At 52.4% G+C, this 24,921-nt stretch overlaps 2 protein-coding genes across 5 annotated transcripts; both read left to right on the plus strand.

The window, feature by feature from the left end:
* The first annotated feature begins 1,078 nt into the window (after window positions 1-1,078).
* Window positions 1,079-13,708, plus strand: fancg (FA complementation group G). Of its 2 annotated transcripts, XM_060065648.1 has the most exons (14): window positions 1,079-1,293; window positions 1,804-1,897; window positions 2,822-2,947; window positions 3,364-3,569; window positions 4,122-4,278; window positions 5,089-5,219; window positions 7,543-7,689; window positions 8,310-8,473; window positions 8,940-9,006; window positions 9,704-10,029; window positions 10,401-10,441; window positions 10,680-10,853; window positions 12,288-12,396; window positions 13,353-13,708. In XM_060065648.1, the coding sequence occupies exons 1-14, from the start codon at window positions 1,216-1,218 to the stop codon at window positions 13,444-13,446; spliced, it is 1,914 nt and encodes a 637-aa protein (XP_059921631.1). In that variant the 5' UTR covers window positions 1,079-1,215; the 3' UTR covers window positions 13,447-13,708. The 2 variants fall into 2 exon arrangements, with proteins under 2 accessions (XP_059921631.1, XP_059921632.1); XM_060065649.1 differs by lacking the exon at window positions 1,804-1,897 and having other exon boundaries at window positions 1,092-1,293.
* Window positions 13,709-14,017: 309 nt separating this feature from the next.
* vcp (valosin containing protein) lies at window positions 14,018-24,369 on the plus strand. Of its 3 annotated transcripts, none has more exons than XM_060065637.1 (17): window positions 14,018-14,178; window positions 15,248-15,359; window positions 15,519-15,691; window positions 15,797-15,939; window positions 16,046-16,176; window positions 16,266-16,397; window positions 17,633-17,735; window positions 17,951-18,084; window positions 18,854-18,989; window positions 19,314-19,426; window positions 20,118-20,282; window positions 20,621-20,743; window positions 21,164-21,376; window positions 22,195-22,503; window positions 22,853-23,008; window positions 23,550-23,704; window positions 23,822-24,369. In XM_060065637.1, exons 1-17 carry the CDS (start codon window positions 14,162-14,164, stop codon window positions 23,925-23,927), a joined length of 2,421 nt encoding a protein of 806 aa, XP_059921620.1. In that variant the 5' UTR covers window positions 14,018-14,161; the 3' UTR covers window positions 23,928-24,369. The 3 variants fall into 3 exon arrangements, with proteins under 3 accessions (XP_059921620.1, XP_059921621.1, XP_059921622.1); XM_060065638.1 differs by having other exon boundaries at window positions 23,553-23,704; XM_060065639.1 differs by lacking the exons at window positions 23,550-23,704; window positions 23,822-24,369 and adding an exon at window positions 23,212-23,324 and having other exon boundaries at window positions 22,853-23,054.
* The last annotated feature ends 552 nt before the right edge of the window (window positions 24,370-24,921 follow it).

A 24,921-nucleotide genomic window follows, 5' to 3' on the forward strand; every position in this document is an offset into this window, starting at 1 on the left:
GAGGGAAATGTGACGGATACAGAGACAAGGGAACGTGACGAGAAATGTAGAGAGAGAAGAAGAGAGGGGAGAGGAGGAGAGGGAGGGGGAGAGGAGAGGGGTTGAGAGAGGAAAGAGAAAGGAGAGGAGAGGAGAGGAGAGAGGAGATGAGAGGAGAGGAGGGGAGAGAGGAGAGGGAGAGGAGAGAGGAAGGGAGGAGAGAGGGAAGAGAAAGGAGAGGAGAGGAGAGAGGAGGGGGGAGAGGGGAGAGGAGAGGAGAGAGGAAGGGAGGAGAGAGGAGAGGGGAGGAAAGAGGAAAGAGAAAGGAGAGGAGAGAGGAGAGGAGGGGAGAGGAGGGGAGAGAGGAGAGGGAGAGAGGAGAGGGAGAGGAGAGAGGGGAGAGAGGAGAGAGGAAGGGAGGAGAGAGAAGAGGAGAGGCGAGGAGAGGATAGGGGGGGAGGATCACAAATAGGTGTGATCAGAGGAGAGGAGAGGAGAGGGGGAGAGAGGGGAGTCACCTTGGTGGAGAGGGATGGAGGAAATGGCTGTCCTGGCAGACCCAACCGTGACTCAGCTCTGCCACCTTATTGCCTTTGAATAACATTACCTGGCTGTGTACCATTCTGTCTGTGATATCATTGAATGCCTTCACAATACACTCTGCCTTCAAGGGTTTCTGTATCTGCAGTCGTTCACTACCTCCCTCACTCTCACCATCGTTTACAATAGGATGAGCTGCAAAGGGGTTATCGTGTGTGTCTGTGTACATGATGAGGCAATAATGAGTCAATAAATAGGTGTGATCGGAGTTCCACAGCTGGGGACTGAGAATGAAGTTTCCAGAACATCCTCTACATTGGTCAAATGCGCCATCTGGTGGAAGTCTCGACGAACGAGGGACTGTTGCTTTTTTTTTTTTACTAAGTAGTCTGTTGTATGTTCCTTTATTGTCCAGCAGGGGGCGGTATCGTAGGGCACTGTGTTCCCTTACTGTCCACTAGGTGGTGGTATCGTAGTCTAGTCAGAGAATGTCTAATATGAGAGAGAGAGCCCGTTCGTAGACGGGCTCTGGTCTAGTCTAGTGTGTTCACTTATTGCCAGCAGGGGGCAGTAGTCGCTGGGCGCTGTATGGACGGTACTTCCTGTCGACGTAGGACGTGAGGGAAAGTTCAAATAACAATAACAATCCCAACAATAAAGTGTTCTTCTGAAGTAGTTTGGTAACGGAACATTTTGATGGCTGATTTAGAAAGCCAGCGCAGTTTGTCGGGTCTCTGGGTCCTGGGGAATAACCAGCTGGTGGATGAATGGAAGGTAATCCACACACCAAAACACATGCTGGTAATGTTAGTGGAGCTGCACCCCTCACCAGTACACACTAGTATACATGTTGGTAATGTTAGTGGAGCTGCTCTCCTCACCAGTACACACCAGTATACATGTTGGTAATGTTAGTGGAGCTGCACTCCTCACCAGTACACACCAGTATACATGTTGGTAATGTTAGTGGAGCTGCTCTCCTCACCAGTACGCATGTTGGTCATGTTCTCTGCTCACCAGTACGTGTTGAGATGAGGAGGACTGATTGACGTTCTGCTCTGTAATCACGGAACACATCACGAAACATGAATGATTATTATTTAATATAACGTCAATGCATTCATGTCTCTCAGCGTCATTAAAGCGGTTCAGAGCTGTCACTGTGGTCTTTCATGGACCTTCATGACCCTATGCTGATGATGCTACTTCTTGTAGCCACACTGGAGGCTATAACCGTACTATTTCTGTATTAAACATGTTCTTATGGTTCCTTGTTTCGTTCAGAGACAGGGAGTGCAGCTGTTCAGTCGCGACCCAGACCCCAGCAGACTGAAGCAGCGTTCTGCTGACTTCCACAAACTGCTGCTGAAGATCCAAGGTGCTTCAGCTGAGTGGCGCTGATGGTTACTGTCAGGGCTCGTCGTGTTCCTCCAGGCCGGGGTCCTAAGTCCTCTCCCCTCGGTTCCTAAGTCCTCTCCCCTCGGTTCCTACGTCCTCTCCCCTCGGTTCCTAAGTACTCTCCCCTCGGTTCCTAAGTCCTCTCCCCTCGGTTCCTAAGTACTCTCCCCTCGGTTCCTAAGTACTCTCCCCTTGGTTCCTAAGTCCTCTCGGTTCCTAAGTCCTCTCGGTTCCTAAGTCCTCTCCCCTCGGTTCCTAAGTCCTCTCCCCTCGGTTCCTTGTCCTCTCCCCTTGGTTCCTAACCCTCTCTGTTCCTCAGGCGTCCCCTTGGTTCCTTGTCCTCTCCCCTTGGTTCCTTGTCCCCTTGGTTCCTAACCCTCTTGGTTCCTAACCCTCTCTGTTCCTCAGGCGTCCCCTTGGTTCCTTGTCCTCTCCCCTTGGTTCCTAACCCTCTCTGTTCCTCAGGCTTCCCCTTGGTTCCTTGTCCTCTCCCCTTGGTTCCTAACCCTCTCTGTTCCTCAGGCGTCCCCTTGGTTCCTTGTCCTCTCCCCTTGGTTCCTAACCCTCTCTGTTCCTCAGGCGTCCCCTTGGTTCCTCTCCCCTTGGTTCCTAACCCTCTCTGTTCCTCAGGCGTCCCCTTGGTTCCTAACCCTCTTGGTTCCTAACCCGCTCTGTTCCTCAGGCGTCCCCTTGGTTCCTCTCCCCTTGGTTCCTAACCCTCTCTGTTCCTCAGGCGTCCCCTTGGTTCCTTCTCCCCTTGGTTCCTAACCCTCTCTGTTCCTCAGGCGTCCCCTTGGTTCCTAACCCTCTTGGTTCCTAACCCTCTTGGTTCCTAACCCTCTCTGTTCCTCAGGCGTCCCCTTGGTTCCTTCTCCCCTTGGTTCCTAACCCTCTCTCCCCTCAGGCGTGCCCCCCGCCCCGGACCGGTCTCAGCTGGAGCTGGTGGTGCGGTTCAACGCGTGCGTGTTCTCCGTCGCTCAGGCCCAGACGGAGCGCGCCCAGGCGCTGCTCACAGAGGGCCTGCACAGAGGTGAGCACTGGCTCTATATATAGTATAGTACATAGTATATAGTATATAGTATAGTATATATATATATAGTGTGGAATAGATGTGAGCAAGATAACGCAATCAAATTGCGCCATTTTAGCAGGTTCACGTGTAGCATATATACTAGTTATATATACTAGGGGTAATGTGTTATCCCACGCCCACAGTCTCTCAGTGGGCGTCCTGGAGCAAGGTGCTCCTACCTGCTCCTCACTCAAGGAGCTACGGTTCATAAATATATAAATATACGGCCTGTTGAGCCCTTTGAGGCTGTACCTGTGTTTTAAGGGCTGCACAAATTAAATCTAATTGATTTGAAACCACTGTCACAGTTTGTTGTTTTGGATTTCAAACGTTTTCTAAAATTATTAACTAGTAACGAAGTCAATGTCGCTCAGTTCTGACCCCCTCAGCTCTCGGGGTCGCGGGGGGGACCTGTGGGGGGACGACCGGTGACCCCTCCTCTGAGGCCCCCTCTCTCTGGGGCCCTGCTCTGAGGGCCGTGGCCGACGGGCCCCTGGCGGTCGGCACGCTGCGGCTGCTCTGCCTGCAGTGGGCCGTGTGGCTGTCCTCAAACCGCCTCACACACATACAGGAGCTGAGGGTGAGTCCACACACACACACACACAGACACACAGACACACACACACACACACACACACACACACACACACACACACACACACACAGAGAGAGAGGACCTGAAGCTGAGGAACTCATCTTCACACGTTGGGGACCTGAGGCTGTGTCTAAGATGGCTGCCGTTAGTTGCAACGTGTGGCACGTCAGAGTGGAGAGATGTGATGAGAGAGAGCGCAGGAGAGCAAGATCTTTAAAATAAATCCGGTCTGTCCCTCTAGTCTCCGCCCCCTCCCTGCTCATCTCCTCCATTGAGAACTTCTGCATTCACGCATTTGTGATTGACAGGCAAGATAGATTCCATGAACCAATCAGGAAGGGATGACAGGATTGGTCAGAAATTAGTGAGGGGCCGACTCAAATTGTAATAGTCTACTACAGAGGAAGCGGCAGTCGACCAGAACGGAAACAAATCAGAGTTTCTTCCTCAGTTTGCGTTTAAACACGTTTAGTGTCAACATCACATTGACGACAGTGGCCTGGTCATGCGGTGGTTTCCTGTCTTCATATGTCGCAGGGCGAGCTCTCCTCTCTGTCGGACAGACTGTCTGCTCTTGAAGAGGAGGAGGAGAGGAAGAGGAGTCTGTCTGCGTCGGACCACGAGCCCCCCCGCCTGGTGGCGGACCCCCTGCGGCTGACGGAGCTGCTGGACGTCTGCACCGTCGTGGCCCGAGGTCTGAGCCGTCCTACGACGACGGGACTTAAGCTACTTCAGGCGTGCGGAGGCCTTTATAGTAAAGGTCCCATGACATGCCACCAGGTGTGAGTGGGATTAGCTGTTAAAAGACGTTTTGAAAATCTGACATCACAAGTGGGCGTGTGCACCTAGATGTGTGCTGGATAGGTCAGTCTACCAGCCTACCCAGTGGACCTTAGCAAACTTTGCTCATCTATCCGTCACACATCTAGGTGGACACAGCCACCTGTGATGTCTTAAGGGGCAGATTTTCAAAACGGCTTGTAACGGCAAATCACATTCACACCTGGATGCATGTCATGGGACCTTTCACATCATTTTTGTCATATTTGTTGAAATTCTCTTAACATCCGACAGTAATCAATGATTCCAACGCTCTGACAAACACTAGAAACCAGTCTCATCTGGCTTCTGCAGGCCTAGAACAAGCTCGTCCAATCACGTCATTCAGCCAGAAGGAAGTGATTGGATGGCCCACCTGTCTGTCTCCCTCCCTCTAAAGCCGCCTGATTCTTCCTCGAGGCTAGCAGACCTGTGGCTAATGCTAGCGAGCTAGTCCCGTGTTTTGGGGGAGGGGCTTTTGAGGGGGGGGGGGGGGGGGGGGGATGAACAATCAGTTTAGCCACAGCAGGAGTCAGAAAGACACCAGACTATTTCCAGAGTTATATTTTGAGGAGTATGAGACTCACTTTACACTCAAACCGTTCCTGGGGAGAGAAATAGACATGTAGATCTATTTTTAAAACAAATCAATGGCTAACGTTTCTATAAATGGGTCTCCGTCCAGGGGCCGAGTGGCTGAGTGACGGCCGTCCTTCAGACGCTCTGTCGGAGCTCCAGAGAGCCTTCTCCCTCCCGGCCCCCCGGGACGTCCTGGCCCAGGCACACGTCCTCTCGGGCCGCTGCCTCGCCGACACGGTGAGACACACACCTGTCCCTCTCCGACACGGTGAGACACACACCTGCCCCTCTCCAACACGGTGAGACACACACCTGTCCCTCGCCGACACGGTGAGTGAGACACACCTGTCCCTCTCCGACACGGTGAGTGAGACACACACCTGTCCCTCTCCGACACGGTGAGACACACACCTGTCCCTCTCCGATACGGTGAGTGAGACACACACCTGTCCCTCTCCGACACGGTGAGACACACCTGTCCCTCTCCGACACGGTGAGTGAGACACACACCTGTCCTTGGTCGACACGGTGAGACACACACCTGCCCCTCTCCAACACGGTGAGTGAGACACACACCTGTCCCTCGCCGACACGGTGAGTGAGACACACCTGTCCCTCTCCAACACGGTGAGTGAGACACACACCTGTCCCTCGCCGACACGGTGAGGGAGACACACACCTGTCCCTCGCCGACACGGTGAGACACACACCTGTCCCTCTCCGACACGGTGAGACACACACCTGTCCCTCGCCGACACGGTGAGACACACACCTGTCCCTCGCCGACACGGTGAGACACACACCTGCCCCTCTCCAACACGGTGAGTGAGACACACCTGCCCCTGGCCGACACGGTGAGACACACCTGTCCCTCTCCGACACGGTGAGACACACACCTGTCCCTCGCCGACACGGTGAGACACACACCTGTCCCTCTCCGACACGGTGAGTGAGACACACCTGTCCCTCTCCAACACGGTGAGTGAGACACACACCTGTCCCTCGCCGACACGGTGAGACACACACCTGTCCCTCGCCGACACGGTGAGACACACACCTGTCCCTCTCCGACACGGTGAGACACACACCTGTCCCTCGTCAGCGCGGGGAGACGCCTGCCTGACCTCCTCCATCTTCATTATTATTCATCAGGTGTACGAGTGCTGCTTCGTTCACGTGCTACTAGGCTGTGACATCACTGCAACGGGACAAAGTATTGGACAAGTTGGACCATTGACCTCGCTGGTTGTAGATTTGCGCTTTACAATATTGCCTCACATTCACCCATTCATAATAATACAGTTTATTATAAAAGCATCTTTCAAGGTACCCAAGGGCACTGTACAAATAAGATACATATAGTCAATAAAAAGTACATATAGTCAAGCAATCAGACACTGACACTATAGACCTAATACACAGACAGTCAGAGAGCAAGCGTACAGGACGGAGATTTACACAGGATGGACAAGGATGCAAGGTATAAAGGGAAAAACACATAGAAACACTCAGAGGGGACGCAAACACTACATAGGGCATAAAGTGCACACCAGATGTAGGGATGAAAACTAGTAAAAACAGGGAAAATAAACGAGGCATTGCAAGTAGAAAACTGGAGGTGGAAAGGAAAGCTGAGCTAAAAAAAAAAAAGTGCTTTTGACTGTTTTTGAAGTAGATACGGTTGTGCTTTGGTGCATCCCGAGAGGCAGGGCATACCACAGCTTAGCACACATTCACACACCGACGGTGGTGTCCACCTCGCAGGGCGACAGCCAGCTGGTCAGGAGCAGTCAGGGTGAGGTCAGCGTGTCCCCCTCGCTCAGGGACACCTCCACACTAGCAACCTTCCGGTGATGAGCCAACCCGCTCTACCTCCTGAGCCCGATAGACCTCTGAAGAGTAAGTCCCGCCTTCGAGGCTCCGGTTCCCTCGTCAAATGTCTGGGAGATAACACGGTGGTTAGAATGATCGTACATAACAAACTCTGTAGGTGGCGAAGAAGTAAAAGCTGCTCACGTTTTGAACTACTTACAATTACAATTAGGAGATTTAGCAGACGCTCTTATCGTAAGCGACTTACATCGATTAATACACACATTGACACACAGCTCGTCAGGAGCAGTTAGGGTTAAGTGTCTCGCTCAGGGACACATCAACACTCAGCTAGGAGGAACTGGGGATCGAACTAGCAACCTTTCGGTTACAAGACAACTCCTCTACCTCCTGAGCTAAGATGGAATCTGGATGGAAAGTGTGTGTAGTTCAAACCGTGAGCAGCTTTTACTTCTTCGCCGCCTGCAGAGTTTGTTATGTACGATCATCCTAAACCCCCCGTGTTATCTCCCAGACATTTGACCGATGGAACCAGGAGCCTCGGAGGCGGGACTTATTCTTCAGAGGTCTATACCGCCGCAAAATGGCGCCGAAGGCCTTGCTTGATGGACACCGTTCTGATGTTGCAGGCCGTGATTTCATTCACAACCTGCGTATGAGCGAGTGCCCTGGCCCGCTCGGTTTCCCCTCTAACACGCGGGGGTGATTGTTCCCCCGCCGTGCTCAGGGCCGCCCCCAGATGGCGCTGTTGTGCTTCATGAGGGCCATGGAGACGGAGCCCCACTGTGTCTCCGCACTTTACCACAGCACTGAGGTCTACCGCCAGCTGGGGAACGTAACGGCCCTGGTGGAGGGTCTCCGGCTGCTCAATACGGTGGGACACACACACACACACACACACTCACTCTCACTCTCACACTCACACACCATTCAACAGTTCCTCATCACATCGCTCCACTCCCCACGCGTGTCTGCTCAAGGCTGTGAATCCTCAGCCCGTTCTTATGTACAGGACGTCGGAGACCTTTAAAATAACATCTAGGGCCGTTCATGACCCTCCTGCGACCCCATATGATATCAGGGGAACAATACACACGATGAAGGGCTTGAATGACCCCTGGTTATTAAAGGTCCCATCATGACATGCCACCAGGTGTGAGTATGATTAGCCGTTACAAGCCGTTTAGAAAATCGGCCCCCTTATGACATCACAGGGGGGCGTGTCCACCTAGATGTGTGACGGACAGATGAGCAACATTGGCTACAGTCCACTGGGCGGGCTCGTAGACGGATCTATCCAGCGCACATCTAGGTGTAAGGCTTATCACACCCCCACCTGGTGGCATGTCATGGGACCTTTAACACAACACCCAGGGCGGATCGGGCCCTCCTGCGACCCCATATGATATCAGGGGACCGATACACCCGGCGAGGAGCTTGAACGACCCCGGGTTGGAGAAGCCCTCGGTCAACGTCCGTCCGTCTGTCCCCCAGGCCCTGAGGCTGCCGCCCCCCGCCGCCCCCAGCATGACGGCGGAGGTGTCCCCGCTGAGCGCCCCCCTGCTGCTGGGCAGCCCGGCGCTGGGGAGCCTGCTGTCGGCCCCCCCGGCCCCCAGCGTGCAGCGCCGCCTGGCCCTGAGCTGTGTCCTCCACGGGCGGTGAGGGCTCCGGGCTCCTCGCTCGCACCGGGGGCTTTAGTGACGCTCTGATCCAAAGGGGGTGAGGGGGTGGTGAGGGGGTGAGGGGGTGGGGGGGTGGTGAGGGGGTGAACCCTGGATGAGGGGGTGAGGGGCTGGTCCTGTGGTGAGGGGGTGGTCCTGGGTGAGGGGCCTGGGGTGAGGGGGTGAGGGGGTGGTCCTGGGGTGAGGGGGTGGTCCTGGGCCTGGGGTGAGGGGGTGAGGGGGTGGTCCTGGGCCTGGGGTGAGGGGGTGAGGGGGTGGTCCTGGGGTGAGGGGGTGGTCCTGGGTGAGGGGCCTGGGGTGAGGGGGTGAGGGGGTGGTCCTGGGGTGAGGGGGTGGTCCTGGGGTGAGGGGTGAGGGGGTGAGGGGGTGGTCCTGGGGTGAGGGGGTGGTCCTGGGGTGAGGGGGTGAGGGGTGAGGGGCTGACCCTGTGTTGTGCCCACAGGGTGGCTGAGGGCGTGGAGCTCTACCTGGACCTGCTGGCCGACCTCCAATCAGATCCTCAACACGCGGTAAAACAGGTTTAACCCCGTCCAACTAAAGAGGGATACTGTGCCGCGGTGGGGTCTGTAACCCCTACCGCCTGGTTTACTGTACCGGGGGGGTCTGTAACCCCTACCGCCTGGTTTACTGTACCGGGGGGGTCTGTAACCCCTACCGTCTGGTTTACTGTACCGGGGGGGGTCTGTAACCCCTACCGCCTGGTTTACTGTACCGGGGGGGTCTGTAACCCCTACCGCCTGGTTTACTGTACCGGGGGGGTCTGTAACCCCTACCGCCTGGTTTACTGTACCGGGGGGGGGGGGGGGGTCTGTAACCCCTACCGCCTGGTTTACTGTACCGGGGGGGGGGGGGGGGGGGGTCTGTAACCCCTACCGTCTGGTTTACTGTACCGGGGGGGGGGGGGGGGGGGGGGGGGGGGGGTCTGTAACCCCTACCGCCTGGCTTACTGTTCCGGGGGGGGGGGGTCTGTAACCCTTACCCAGACCCAGCTGACCTCAGAGCCATACCTCACCATAATACCGCCGTCTGTCGTTGGCTTTTAAACTCAACACAAACAATCTAAAAAAAAAAAGACAAAGAAATTCAAGGTGTGAGATGGATGGTGAAGGATAAACCGTGCTGAACGTAGCGGAGCAGTGGCTCCATTCACGAGGCCGTTCTGGAGGACGAGGTCTCTCACGGGTCTCTGTGGCCGTCCCGTCTCAGGTCCCCCCGGGATCGGTCCAGGCCCCGCCCCCGGTCCAGGCCTCGCCGCGGGGGGCGGAGCTCTACCTGGAGGCCGCCGCCGCCCTGCTCCTGGCCGGGCGGGGCCCCGACTGCTGGGCGCTCTGCGACGAGGTCCTGAGCGCCACCCTGGACCTGCTGCCCCAGAGGCTCACCCTGGGGGACCCCTCGGAGGACCAGGACCGGGACCAGGACCGGGACCAGGACCCCCTGGACGTGGTGCTGTGGGCGGGGTCGGCCCACCTGCTCCAGGCACACTGCCAGGCCGCCCTGGAGGACTGGAAGCAGGCGGTGACCTGCTACACCAGGTGGGCTCCGTGGGGGGCGCTGTGGGGTCTGGCTGAGGGGTCCTGGGGGTTATGGGGGGTCCTGGTGGGTCTGGTGGGTCCTTGGGGGTTATGGGGGGTCCTGGTGGGTCTTGGGGGTCCTGGCGGGTCCTGGCGGGTCCTGGGGGGTCCTGGTGGGTCCTGGTGGGTCTGATGGGTCCTGGGGGGTCCTGGGGTTCCTGAGGGGTCCAGGTGGGTCCTGGTGGGTCTGATAGGTCCTGGGGGGTCCTGGGGGGTCCTGGGGGTGCAGGGGTCCTTCGGGGTCTGACTGAGGGGTCGGCGCAGCGTGAGAGTGATGTCATGATGATGATGATGATGATGATGATGATGATGAAGGTGTGTCTGTGTTGCAGGTGTATCAACCTAACGGGGAAGGTGTGTTTTAAAACCCACGGTAAGCGTTTCTTTATTTGTTCAGATTTGCTTTCATTCGTGGATGGAAGGAAGAAATTAGAAATAATGAATAAATTGGAGACGATTCTACCAATCATTCATATCAATATCAAACAATGTCAAATCAGTTCATCATAACAGCGATCTGTTACTTGGCGTTGGTTGTCTTGTGTCTGGTCACGCTCCATCGAAGGGGACCTGGTTCTCCCGATGGCTCATGAGGTCTGTGTCCCCCACAGGGCCCCCGCCCCCGCCCCCCTCCGGAGACCTCTCCGGGCGGCCCGGGGCTGGACTCCGCTCCCTCCAGACGCTGAAGGGGCTCTCGCTGGCCGGCCGCGGAGTCTGCTTCACCCAGAGGGACCAGCTCAGAGAGGCCCTCGGGGACCTGCAGCTCAGCGCGCTGGTCTCACCTGGTACGCACACTGGGCTCACATGGTTCACACTGGTCTCACCTGGTACGCACACTGGGCTCACATGGTTCACACTGAGTTCACATGGTTCACACTGGTCTCACCTGGTACGCACACTGAGTTCACATGGTTCACACTGGTCTCACCTGGTACGCACACTGGGTTCACATGGTTCACACTGGTCTCACCTGGTACGCACACTGGGTTCACAGGGTTCACACTGGTCGCACCTGGTACGCACACTGGGCTCACCTGGTTCACACTCTGGTTAAACCTGGTACGCACACTGGGCTCACCTGGTTCACACTCTGGTTAAACCTGGTACGCACACTGGCTTCACATGGTACGTACACTGGTGTCACCTGGTTCACACTCTGGTTAAACCTGGTACGCACACTGGCTTCACATGGTTCACACTGGTGTCACCCGGTTCACACTCTGGTTTAATCTGGTGCGCACACTGGTTTCACCTGGTACGTACACTGGTGTCACCTGGTTCACACTGGTGTGATCGGGTACACACACTGGATTTACCTGGTATGTACACTGGGTTCACCTGGTTCACACTGGTTTTATTTATTTTATTGGTTTAGTTCAGGGACATTGCACACTAATCAACAGGCTAGTTTTCATCTGTTGTCCCCTGCCAGATATTCAAAAGGCAAAAGGTTTCACCTGGTCCGTACACTAGTTCTACCTGCAAATAACTTCCCAGTCCGACCGATTGGACTCTGCACACCTGTTGTTCATTGAGTGATCACTGTTTGACAGGTTAAACCAGCCGTCTCCACAGAGATAGCAGGAGACGGCTGGTTGAACCTGTTGCACATCGATCACTCAATGAACAACAGGTGTGCAGCCTCCCCCAACCCTAGAGTCCATCAGTCAGACTCAGGCCAGGCGAGGCTTCTTAAACCAGCCCTCCTCCACACACACTCTCCCCACTCACTAACTGCTCTAACTGAGAGTGTAGGCGTGTTACAGATCGTCTACATTTGCGCGCATGCATGAACGAGACTTGAGAACATCCGCCGGAACTAACGTCAGAAACACGTCAAGCCGGACACAGGTGCACTTCTCGTAGTTTGAACAAGCATAGTGTGGAGAGGACACGCCTCTTTGAAAGGAGTTACGTAATATGTCACGTGGGAAATTCCATGTGGTAATTCCAACCAACCAGGGCAACGGTTTGATATGATGAGGGGAGTGTCTTATGTCCGCATTTATTTGAGACCTTATGCACAGAAATGCAGACGGAGGGATCTCCCGCGAGTTTTTAAAGTCATGTGACATGTCGCTTAGGGAAGTTATCACCAGCATTTCTGCCAATTTGATCCCAGAATGCATTATGTTATGCGAGGCAACTCAACGCATGCTTGATCTGAAACTCGCCTTGCGTCTGCTGTCTATCTGTGCCCCCGCCCGCTGTCTCCCCAGGGGGTGTCGGCGCAGGGCTGTGGCTGGGGGAGGTGCTCTGGAGGCTGGACAGACGTCGGGAGGCGGCCTCCTGCTGGGAGAGGAGCCTGGCTGCTGAATCACCTGCCGAGTAAGACACCGTCCACACGGAAACGTCTTTTTGATGACGTCATCGCCCCCCCCCACCAGCTGGGCGGCGTTTGAGTTGCGTTGATTTCTTTTTAAAATTATTTGTATTATTATTCTAGCTTTAAATACAGCCCCTCGTGAATTGAATTACTAACTGTACATTAAAGAGGGTTAACAACTGCAATCTCCTCCTCGTCTGAATGTTTGTATACAGCCGCTGGATAGACGCAGGCTTGATGCGCTCCACTTTTTTTTGGTGGAGAACCAGCGCCTTTAACATTTATTACAGCGTTTCTACAGCACGAGGCGTTTTCGCGATGAGTCCGTCTTTACAGAGATATTCCTGAGACGCATCAAAGGAACCCGGAGGGGAAAGATTGTTTTCGCGTGCATATATATCTATAAATGTTTATTTCTATTGATTAAAGGAAAAGGTATATAAAACACTGTTTAAGCAGAACTTCTGCCGAGGAGATAAACAAAATGCGATAAGGGCAAAAAGATAGTCGTAAAGGTTTTTGATTTATTTATTATATTTGTATAATATTTTTTAAATAGGAGCGTTTTCCAAACACATGTATCACTCTCTCAGCGAGGATAAGGAGCCAATAGAACAAACCACTCTATCAGGGTTAATGTTGGTTTCATTCAACTCTTTGTATGTTGTCCTTTATGATCGACCAGATGGAGCTTTCGAGAACATCTTCTGGACCCCTGCGCCCTGTTGATATGTTCCATATCAAGTCTTTGGAGAATATGCACAAAATAATATTCAACACTGGCCACAGATACTGAGCATTTGGTCACAAGAGACGTTTGGGATTTATGTTTGAGGGGGAAAAAATGTCATGCATGATAATCTGGTTCAGTAGTTTAGTAAACAGAGTTGTATATGTACATGACCAATGGGTGTTGGTTATGAATAATTAATCTATCCCTAAATGTCTTGCGTTGCAGGACTCTTCCGTTGTACCTACAAGAGCCCAGATCAAGTCCTTCGCTGGATCCCAGGGTTCTCCGCAGCCGAGTACAGAGTCTGACACAGACGTAGCACAGAATTACAATACGGACATTTGGGACTGAAACCTTTTTCAATCCACCGTTTACATGCATGCACTGACCTGATGAGAACATGTTACATTTAAGTTGTTGCTAGCTTTGTCATGTAAAAAATTAAATGAATGAATGCACTTTACCAATAAGGATTTAAATCAGAGGGAGAGAACTATTATCCAATCAAGGAATGTGTAATGTGCAATTACAGGTAATGATTTAATTTGATTAAAACCTTGACACAACATAAACCCAATTAATCATCAGTGTTATGTGTTTTTTGACTCTGTTCTGAAATATTATTTCATAAACAACATAATTATCTTTTACATTATGATCTGGTCCGATGAGACGTAACAGTGTCGCATGTTAAACTATGTTGCCTTATCAACGCGGTGTCGCTCAATTGGAAGAACGACGTATGATGACGGGTTTTAAAGGGCCAATGGGTAAATAGATTTGACGTCGCAGTTGGTCCAAACCTCGAGCAAACAGTTCTCTGATTGGTCACCGGAGTTGGTGGGCGTGTACAGACTTCCTGGCCACGGTTGGTTCGACCAATCAGGATCCAGCATCGAGGCAGGCCGTCGTATAACCATAAAGAAATGCGAAGCGTCTGAACTGTCGAGTCGAAATCCCGAAAACGCCGAGAGAGAAAGCCAGATACAAAGCTACATTTCCTTTATTTATACGAACCAATCCAGGGGACAACCATGGCCTCGGGGAGCGAGTAAGAACCCCTTCCTCCACAGATGAACGTTCACCGTGGTTTCTGAGCAGATGAGTCACTTTAGCGCCGGAGAACCGCTGCTCATCACAATACTGACGGCGTTAGCTGCTTTAGCTCCGGGGGCTAAAGCTCCAGGAGAGCCGTCCGTTCCATCCTCCGTGGGGGACGGGACGGCGGTGCAACACCGCTCACCGAAAAAGAAACATTGAACAATTGAGCAGATTCAGTCAGAAGTGTGTTGTCATTCAGCCAGCTGGCTGAAGCTAACGATGCTAGCGTCGCCTGCTGACAAAGCGCAGTCATCTGCTGCTGATAGCCTAGCCTAGCTAGGCCGAGGCCGTCCAGCGGCTTACTGCTGCCTGGCGCTTGGAGCTACTGATGTATTTTAATGTGATTTTTAAGAGGTTGTGATACACCTTAACCATGACCGGTTAGTGGCAGTTGGGAACCCGCTGCGGCAGTAGTACGCGAGCTGCCGTCACGCGGAGCTGTCAGAGATGCTAGCATAGCGTTAGCCTAACATGCTAGACAACCAGTGCGTCCACATCAACCCTGTGACTGACATTATAAAGCCTTGTTTCATCCCCGGTCCTCCGGTTAGGGTCAGACCTCCTCACGGGTCGTGGGCGCACAGTTCTGTAGCTCGGGAAGCGGAACTTCGTGTTTTAATTTGAATTAAGGGGCTTGCGGAGTAAAAGTTTGGAAATATCCTTTTGCTGTGTCATCTGGGCTCCGTTAGCCCCGAGCTGCTGCTAGCATTAGCACCAAGCTAGCGCAAGCTGGTGAGACGCAGCGAGCTCCGATGTTGTCCCCTGGTTGTGACTATTAATTACGCATCGTATGTCATTTATACACAGATGTCGGTTTTATTGTTTTAGATGTTTTACAAAATGGTTTCAACCTCGTATTTTTTTTTATTATCTTTTAATCGCTCTTTGCTTACTTCAACAAATCATTTTAGGTTTCCTTTCTTTTTCGTTTCCCCTCCCCTGGGGAACACAACATGCAATGTGTGCCTCCGGTACTCTTCCTTGTTGACGTCTAACTGGTTTCTATCTTATATCAACAGCTCCAAAAATGATGATCTGTCCACTGCGATCCTCAAACAGAAACACAGGCCTAACAGGCTTATGGTCGATGAGTCCATTAATGAGGACAACAGTGTGGTCTCCCTGTCTCAGGTACAGCTCTCCTGCTATTAAAATAGTTCTGTATTACAGACTGATGTGTTTACCCCTTACAAACAAGACACTATCCGTCTACCTATTGATGTTGTGTGAAGTTGGAATCTTAATCAAGCTTGTATTAATTGGTTTATTATTTATTTTTTTACCATGAAGACCAAGATGGACGAACTGCAGCTGTTCCGTGGAGACACAGTGTTGATGAAGGGAAAGAAGAGGAGGGAGACGGTGTGCATCGTCCTGTCCGACGACACCTGCTCCGATGAGAAGATCCGCATGAACAGGGTGGTCCGCAACAACCTGCGGGTCCGCCTGGGCGACGTCATCGGGTAGGCCCACGCACCGCTGCGGTGCCGCCATGGGTGCCCTGAGCCTTCAGTTACCCTGCCACCAACTGGATGTGTTTATTAACCCGAGCGGACTCCTCCCTGCAGCATCCAGCCGTGTCCCGATGTCAAGTACGGAAAGAGGATCCATGTTCTTCCCATCGACGACACCGTAGAGGGGATCACTGGGAACCTGTTTGAGGTCTACCTGAAGCCGTACTTCCTGGAGGCTTACAGGCCCATCCGCAAGGGTGCGTACCGGTGGAATATCCTGTTTCTATCCGTTTGTTCAGCAGCAAAACCATCATTTAGCCCAAGACACTGAGCGTAACCTTGAATTGCTTCCTCCACAAACAGGGGACATCTTCCTGGTGAGAGGAGGCATGCGTGCGGTCGAGTTCAAGGTGGTGGAGACGGACCCCTCTCCCTACTGCATCGTTGCCCCGGATACGGTCATCCACTACGAGGGCGAGCCCATCAGGAGAGAGGTGGGTGTCCTGATCAGGTCTAACAGTGAAGGAAACTCTTCACACACGAGAGCCCGGGAACTCAGATCTACCTCTGTGTGCTCCTCTAGGACGAGGAGGACTCCCTGAACGAGGTCGGCTACGATGACATCGGAGGAGTGAGGAAGCAGCTGGCTCAGATCAAGGAGATGGTGGAGCTTCCTCTGAGGCACCCTGCCCTGTTCAAGGCCATAGGAGTCAAGGTGACCTTCTGGGAGGATTAGGCGCTAGGGCTGCTCCATTGTGGAAAAAATCATCACAATTATTTTGTTCATTATTGAAATCTCGATTATTTTGAGTTTGAAAACATGATTCATTTATTCATAATTTCTCTCCAAAGAAACCACTTTGTAAATGATAACTTTGCCTTTCCGCTTAAAAAAATATACAAAAAATGGTCAAACAGAAAATAATGTCCAGATTTGTATCCAACTGTTCGGCAATTTCTATAAAAGAAAAATCGCGATCAAAATTCGATTAATCGCCCAGCCATATTAGGACCACACGTCAATAGTGAACCGTAACATTATCATACCTCACTAGTGAACCTTAACATTATCATACCTCGCTAGTGAACCGTAACATTATCGTACCTCACTAGTGAACCGTAACATTATCGTACCTCGCTAGTGAACCGTAACATTATCGTACCTCACTAGTGAACCGTAACATTATCGTACCTCGCTAGTGAACCGTAACATTATCGTACCTCGCTAGTGAACCGTAACATTATCGTACCTCACTAGTGAACCGTAACATTATCATACATCACTAGTGAACCGTAACATTATCGTACCTCACCAGTGAACCGTAACATTATCATACATCACTAGTGAACCGTAACATTATCGTACCTCACTAGTGAACCGTAACATTATCGTACCTCACTAGTGAACCGTAACATTATCGTACCTCGCCAGTGAACCGTAACATTATCGTACCTCACCAGTGAACCGTAACATTATCGTACCTCACTAGTGAACCGTAACATTATCGTACCTCACTAGTGAACCATAACATTATCGTACCTCACTAGTGAACCGTAACATTATCGTACCTCACCAGTGAACCGTAACATTATCGTACCTCACTAGTGAACCGTAACATTATCGTACCTCACTAGTGAACCGTAACATTATCGTACCTCACTAGTGAACCGTAACATTATCGTACCTCACTAGTGAACCGTAACATTATCGTACCTCACTAGTGAACCGTAACATTATCGTACCTCACTAGTGAACCGTAACATTATCGTACCTCACCAGTGAACCGTAACATAGTCCAACTTACTTGTGATCTATAAAGAGGTTCTATTGTTGGATTGTTAAACGTTGATTTAGGAACGATAGTTTTCCATCTTTAACCATTTCTTGGGTAAATGAACTAGCTTTCTGCAGGGCAGCTGCCTGTATATGACTGATCCTCTCTCTCGCAGCCCCCCCGTGGCATCCTGCTGTACGGACCCCCAGGAACAGGAAAGACTCTGATCGCCAGAGCCGTGGCCAATGAGACGGGAGCCTTCTTCTTCCTCATCAACGGTGCGTCACATCGCTCCCCGTCCCCCAGTGCCGACTGATCTTTAGCGTCGTACAGATGTCCTCCTCATTCCAGTTTAGCATTGTGCAGTAATGTACCTCCCAACAGTATTTTGATTACATCATGAGATTTAAACTCGGATTACCATCGTCTACCTAAACTGGCCTGATGGCTCTGAGACGCACCAGGTGTTGAATCCCTCGCGTGTTTCCTCCAGGCCCTGAGATCATGAGCAAGCTGGCGGGAGAGAGTGAGAGTAACCTGAGGAAGGCCTTCGAGGAGGCGGAGAAGAACGCTCCGGCCATCATCTTTATTGATGAGCTCGACGCCATCGCCCCCAAGAGAGAGAAGGTGATGAAACGCAACCAGAAGCCACCGGCCGCTGCATTATGTATTGGAATGGAGCCGGGCCATACTCAGGGATGTGGTTTATCTGAGGACGGTGTTGTCTCGTCACGGAGTGATGCTCGATGTAAACATGGAACCCCGTTTTTAAATTCCAAACCGAGGGAGGGCAAGTAATGTCTTAAAATGTAATGAACCGCAATTTTAATTCATATCTATATTTAGATATTTATCAATGCTAATGGTGCCAATACGTCTTTAAATAGCTCCCAGTCCTGAGTCAGGATCACGTTACGTGGACCAGTCTTCCCATAGCTCCCAGTCCTTAGTTACGTGGACCAGTCTTCCCATAGCTCCCAGTCCTTAGTTACGGGGACCAGTCTTCCCATAGCTCCCAGTCCTTAGTTACGTGGACCAGTCTTCCCATAGCTCCCAGTCCTTAGTTACGTGGACCAGTCTTCCCATAGCTCCCAGTCCTTAGTTACGTGGACCAGTCTTCCCATAGCTCCCAGTCCTTAGTTACGTGGACCAGTCTTCCCATAGCTCCCAGTCCTTAGTTACGGGGACCAGTCTTCCCATAGCTCCCAGTCCTTAGTTACGGGGACCAGTCTTCCCATAGCTCCCAGTCCTTAGTTACGTGGACCAGTCTTCCCATAGCTCCTGCCCTGCGTTGTGTGTGGCTGACTGTGGGTTCCTGTGTTGTGTGTGTGGCTGACTGTGCGTTGTGCGGCTGACTGTGTGCGTTGTGTGTGGCTGACGGTGTGTTCCTGTGTAGACGCACGGCGAGGTGGAGCGGCGCATTGTGTCCCAGCTGCTGACCCTCATGGACGGCCTGAAGCAGAGGGCCCACGTCATCGTCATGGCAGCCACCAACAGACCCAACAGCATTGACCCCGCCCTGAGGAGATTCGGTGAGTGGGCCCTTGGATATGAGATCTAGGAGGTGGACTCCACGGCTATAGATCCAGTCTGCACACATCTGATGACCGGGCGTGTGTGTTTGATCTCTGCTGCTCTCGGTGAAGCGTTGGTGAACTACAGATCTATAAGGCTTTGAAGTTGTCCAACCGCCCGTAGTGGGTTCCGTGACGGGTCTCCTGTGCATCAAAGGGTCCCTCACTGCAGAGATAACCTTCCAGACTGCACATAGCTCCCCTCGGTGTTGGTGGCTGGATGAGCCATGGTCCTGCAGTAGAGGCTGGCCGGGCGTTGACTGGTTTCTCCTGCTCCTTTAGGGCGTTTCGACCGGGAGGTGGACATCGGCATCCCTGACTCCACCGGCAGGCTGGAGATCCTTCAGATCCACACCAAGAACATGAAGCTGGCCGACGACGTGGACCTGGAGCAGGTCTGTGCTGCTCCTGCATTATTGAGTGTATTGATCGCTGACGGGAAACCGCCGTCATCTGATCTTGAAACGAGGTGCATGTACCTTGAGCGGAAGGGGTGCGCTGGACACAAATAGTTCCTCTTTTTTTTGATGTAAGTTGATGTATTTTGGGGAAACGTGTCTCTATTTAGTTTCATTCAGTGATTTGGATGAATAGGTTTCATAATGTGACATTGTACAACGGCAAATCTGTATTCTGTGGAACACAGACAGCAATAGTTTTGGTGTAGTCTGTTCTGTGTCGAGGTCATTCCGGTTAGATGATTGGCTACAGACGACGTCACTCAGTCAATTGTATTTAAGAACACGGGTTGGCTGCCATTTGCTAATCTAAAATTCAGTGAAATTAATCAGGTTAATGGTGTGAGGATTACCTGGCATCGCTTACATGATCGCTTGCAACTACAAATGTGTTCTTTGATTTATGATACATTTATTTGGACTGCGTATTTGTTTTTATGGGCTTTTGGTGCCTTAACGACCGGACAGTGGGTGGGTTGGGGAACAGAGGAGCCGTGTAGCATAGGACCACAGATGGGACCCGTGCCTCTACAAGGCGGACTGGCTCCCGGTCGGCCCGCTAGCAGCTAGACCCCCTCCCTGCGTGCCTTGGTTCCATCCTGACGCCCGCCTGTGATTGGTCGTCCAGGTGGCCAACGAGACCCACGGCCACGTGGGCGCTGACCTCGCCGCGCTGTGCTCGGAGGCCGCCCTGCAGGCCATCAGGAAGAAGATGGACCTCATCGACCTGGAGGACGAGACCATCGACGCCGAGGTCATGAACTCTCTGGCCGTCACCATGGACGACTTCAAGGTAGGGACCCCGCAGACCTCTGGGGTCAAAGGTCATCCTGTGGTCTATTTGTGCTGCCCTCGGTTGTATTTATTATATGATGATCAGTGTTGGAACGTAAATAAGTGTTTTGTTACTTGAGCTGTTTAATAGATGACTTGGTTTAGTTTATTAATTGTATTCGTCAGGGATCGTAAACTAATTCCTAGAGGAGATGAGCTGTTCTAGATTTAACTAGAACATGCATCAAGCATTAAGCGGCGAACTCAAACCCTGTCCGAATGGGCGTGGGTTAACCAGTCTAGTGATGTGTGGCCGTTCCCCCGCTCCTGTTCTGACGCTGTGACCTGTGGCTGCAGTGGGCCCTCAGCCAGAGCAACCCCTCCGCACTCAGAGAGACGGTGGTGGAGGTCCCCAACATCAGCTGGGAGGACATCGGAGGCCTGGACGACGTCAAGAGGGAGCTGCAGGAGCTGGTGCAGGTAGGACTGGAGAACCAGGAGGAGGTCCTCTGAGAACCTCCTTACTGTAGAACCTCCTTACTGGAGAACCAGGAGGAGGTCCTCGGAGCTAGAGGAACCTCTTTGATCCAAAGCCTAAACGTCGGAGCCCCCCTTCTATAATATAAAGAGTAAAAACAATCAGAAATGTTGTGAGACCGTTGATCTGGACACGGTCTAAAATGAACCGTTGGAATGTATATATATTAGAGCTGTCAAGTGATTAAAATATTTAATCGTGATTAATCGCATTAATGTCATAGTTAACTCACATTAATCGCAAATTCGTTTTCTATGCTAAATATCCCTTGATTTCCCTTGATCTGGACCCTGGTGCCGCCCCAGGTTAACAGGTTGACTAACGCAGTACAGCTCATCTCTCCTCCTCTCCTTGTGCTCTAGTACCCCGTGGAGCACCCAGACAAGTTCCTGAAGTTCGGCATGACCCCGTCCAAGGGCGTGCTCTTCTACGGACCCCCGGGTTGCGGTAAGACCCTGCTGGCCAAGGCCATCGCCAACGAGTGCCAGGCCAACTTCATCTCCATCAAGGGGCCCGAGCTGCTCACCATGTGGTTCGGAGAGTCCGAGGCCAACGTCAGGGAGATCTTCGACAAGGTAAGACCCGAGGAACCTCCGCTCAGACCGAGTTTGTTATAACGCCATTTAAAATAACGGGGTTGGGTAACGACGTTATATTTTCAGTAACGGGGTAATCAAACTAATTACCGTTTCCGTTGTTTCAACGCCGTTACTGTTACTGTACGTTAAATGCAGTGCGTTACTATGAATTGATTGAATAAACTGCCTAATCCGAACGCACCCCTGGCTCCAAACACAAACTGCTAGTGAGGAGACCGGGTGGGTTAACAACGAGATAAGCGATTATGATTGGCTAAGGCAGTCATGTTTCATGGTAGCCAATCGGAGCCAGTGTTTTTACACACAAGCCAGGACACGCGCGCCGCACGCGCACACACAAACAGATTAGATGAAGCAGCAGTAATGGCGAGTCCGGAGCAATCCGATGAAAAGTTGGCATTTTCTGCAGTATTCGGCAGATGTTCCACAGCCTTTGCAACCAAGCAAATAAAAATTCAGTTGGAAGCATATCAGGGCCTTGAATGGGCAGTTCAACCAGTCAACACATTAAGGCCAGGTGAACACTGCTTAGAAAAATCCAAATTCCTTGACACATAGCAACTTTCCTTTTTTACAGTAACGTAAATAGTTACTTTCCCTGGTAACTAGTTACTTTTATTATAGAGTAATTCAGTTACTTTTTGGAACAAGTAGTGAGTAACTATAACTAATTACTTTTTTAAAGCAACGTTCCCAACACTGCTCGGACCGCCCCCGCGGTCGGACCCGGTTCCAGCCCGTTTGGGACACGGGCGAGGTCTCACACCCTTGGGTCTCCGTCTCTCTCTTCGTAGGCTCGCCAGGCCGCCCCCTGCGTGCTGTTCTTCGACGAGCTGGACTCCATAGCCAAGGCCCGCGGCGGCAACGCCGGGGACGGGGGCGGCGCCGCCGACCGCGTCATCAACCAGATCCTGACAGAGATGGACGGCATGTCCAGCAAGAAGAACGTCTTCATCATCGGCGCCACCAACAGACCGGACATCATCGACCCGGCCATCCTGAGACCCGGTCGCCTGGACCAGCTGATCTACATCCCCCTGCCCGACGAGAAGAGCAGGATCAACATCCTGAAGGCCAACCTGCGCAAGAGCCCCATCAGCAAGGTGGGCGGAGGACGCGGGTGGAGGACGCGGCCATCTTAACCCAACAGCCAGCGTTGGTGCGACCTGGCCTGCGTCCGTACGGACGCAGGCCAGGTCGCACCAACGCTGGCTGTTGGGTTAAGATGGTCGTTCATCCCAGAAGGGGCGGTGGGATGTTACATGAGCAAGCCCATGACCGTGTAACTTTTAAAAGATCCAAACAAGAATAAAACTACAAAAGATGACTTTTGTAGTTTTATCTATATATCGTGGGGTTCCTCGACGCTTGAGGAAGTCTCTGAAACCCCTGCGTTATACCAAGGGTCCTTGGGAAGTCGTCTCAATGCTTTGTGTGGCTCCTCCTCAACAGGACGTGGACCTGGACTTCCTGGCCAAGATGACCAACGGCTTCTCCGGCGCCGACCTCACAGAGATCTGCCAGCGGGCGTGCAAACTGGCCATCAGGGAGAGCATCGAGAACGAGATCCGCAGGGAGCGCGAGAGGCAGACGAACCCCTCCGCCATGGTCAGTACAGACGGACCCGTCCGCTACGGGCAGGACAGACAGACCCGTCCGCTACGGGCAGGACAGACAGACCCGTCTGTGGTCAGTACAGACGGACCCGTCCGCTAGGGGCAGGACAGACAGACCCGTCTGGTCAGTACAGACAGACCCGTCTGTGGTCAGTACAGACGGACCCGTCCGCTAGGGGCAGGACAGACAGACAGACAGACCCGTCTGTGGTCAGTACAGACGGACCCGTCAGCTAGGGGCAGGACAGACAGACCCGTCCGCTAGGGGCAGGACAGACAGACCCGTCCGCTAGGGGCAGGACAGACAGACCCGTCCGCTAGGGGCAGGACAGACAGACCCGTCTGTGGTCAGTACAGACAGACCCGTCCACTAGGGGCAGGACAGACAGACCCGTCCGCTAGGGGCAGGACAGACAGTAACATGTAGACTGTAACATGGTGACCCCGGTGGGGGGGGGGGGGGCTGTAGACTGTAACATGGTGACCCCGGGGGGGCGGCGGCTGTAGACTGTGAAGCTCTCTCTCTGCTCCAGGAGGTGGAGGAGGACGACCCGGTCCCTGAGATCAGGAAGGACCACTTCGAGGAGGCCATGCGCTTCGCCCGCCGCTCCGTCAGCGACAACGACATCCGCAAATACGAGATGTTCGCCCAGACGCTGCAGCAGAGCCGCGGCTTCGGCAGCTTCAGGTAGGGCGCCGTTTCTACGTCCCCATCCCTCCCTTAAGGCGGGGCGCTGTCTGCGCCGCGCTCCCACTCGCCCAGGTGGTCGTGGCGTCAGTAACGGTCTCCCCTCCCCTCTCCCAGGTTTCCCACCGGCACCACGGGGGGCACGGGGCCCAGCCAGGGCTCCGGAGGCACCGGCACCGGCCCCGTCTTCAACGAGGACAATGACGATGACCTGTACGCATAGGCGCCACACCGCCACCCGGTGGCCTGTACTGGAATCACACCTGTACAAATTCTCACCAGATTCCACATTTTTAGGACTTTGTGCTTTCATGTGTTCTTTTTTGTATGATTTCCCTCGGGTGGAGAAAGCATGTCGCCCCTTGGTTTGCTCTGGCTTATATATGGGTGGGGGACAGGGCGGGTGATACTGGATGGTGATTGGCTGTCGAACACGGGGAGGGGGGGGGGGGGGGGGGGTTGAGTTGCCTCATTCTCAGTATATCACAATCCTACATGATTGGCTTTAGCGACTGAATTCTATGCTAGACTATAAGTACAAAAAAAAAGATAAATAAAACCATATTGCTAAACTTCCTCTTTTTTTAAATAAAAAAAAAGTAGCATAATGTATTACGAGTTTGTCAAGGTTATGTTGTTGAAAAATAAAATCTCACAAAATGGAATTGTTTGGAATGGCTGTTTATTTCATGTATCTCTGCCTGTGTCGTGTGTGGTTCTGCCTTGGCCTCTAGCGGTGGTCGTGGGCCTCTTGTGCCTCTGCGCTATCGTCATACTCAAACCTTCTGGAGAAACACTGCGTTCACTAATCTTCCAAAATAGCTTCTCATTTATTACATCGTTTCCCTGTTAGAATTCGCCTGCAGTAAACCGGTCACTTGAAGGAATCGGTCACATTTACATTCAGACTACTTAATATACGAGCATATTTCATCACCTTATCTTGGTTTTGTCTTTTTTTTAATATTGCTTGAGAGTTTGTTCTATTAACTTCGTTTCTGGCTTCAGCTGAGCAACTAACACAATTCCTCAGGGATCAGTAAAGTGATTTATTTAGTTTCAAATCAGTTTCTGTAGAAGTATTGCAGACAAGTTGGCCATGAAGTCATTGTCTTGCATTCTGTCCTGCAGTGTCTAAACAGACCGCAGGCGTCAACAGTTTGACGCACGTCTTGTACTTCAAATACGGCCTGAACACGACATTACGGTTTATGTAA

Source organism: Gadus macrocephalus, chromosome 11 (assembly GCF_031168955.1).
Source record: "Gadus macrocephalus chromosome 11, ASM3116895v1".
Taxonomy (NCBI): Eukaryota; Metazoa; Chordata; class Actinopteri; order Gadiformes; family Gadidae; genus Gadus; species Gadus macrocephalus.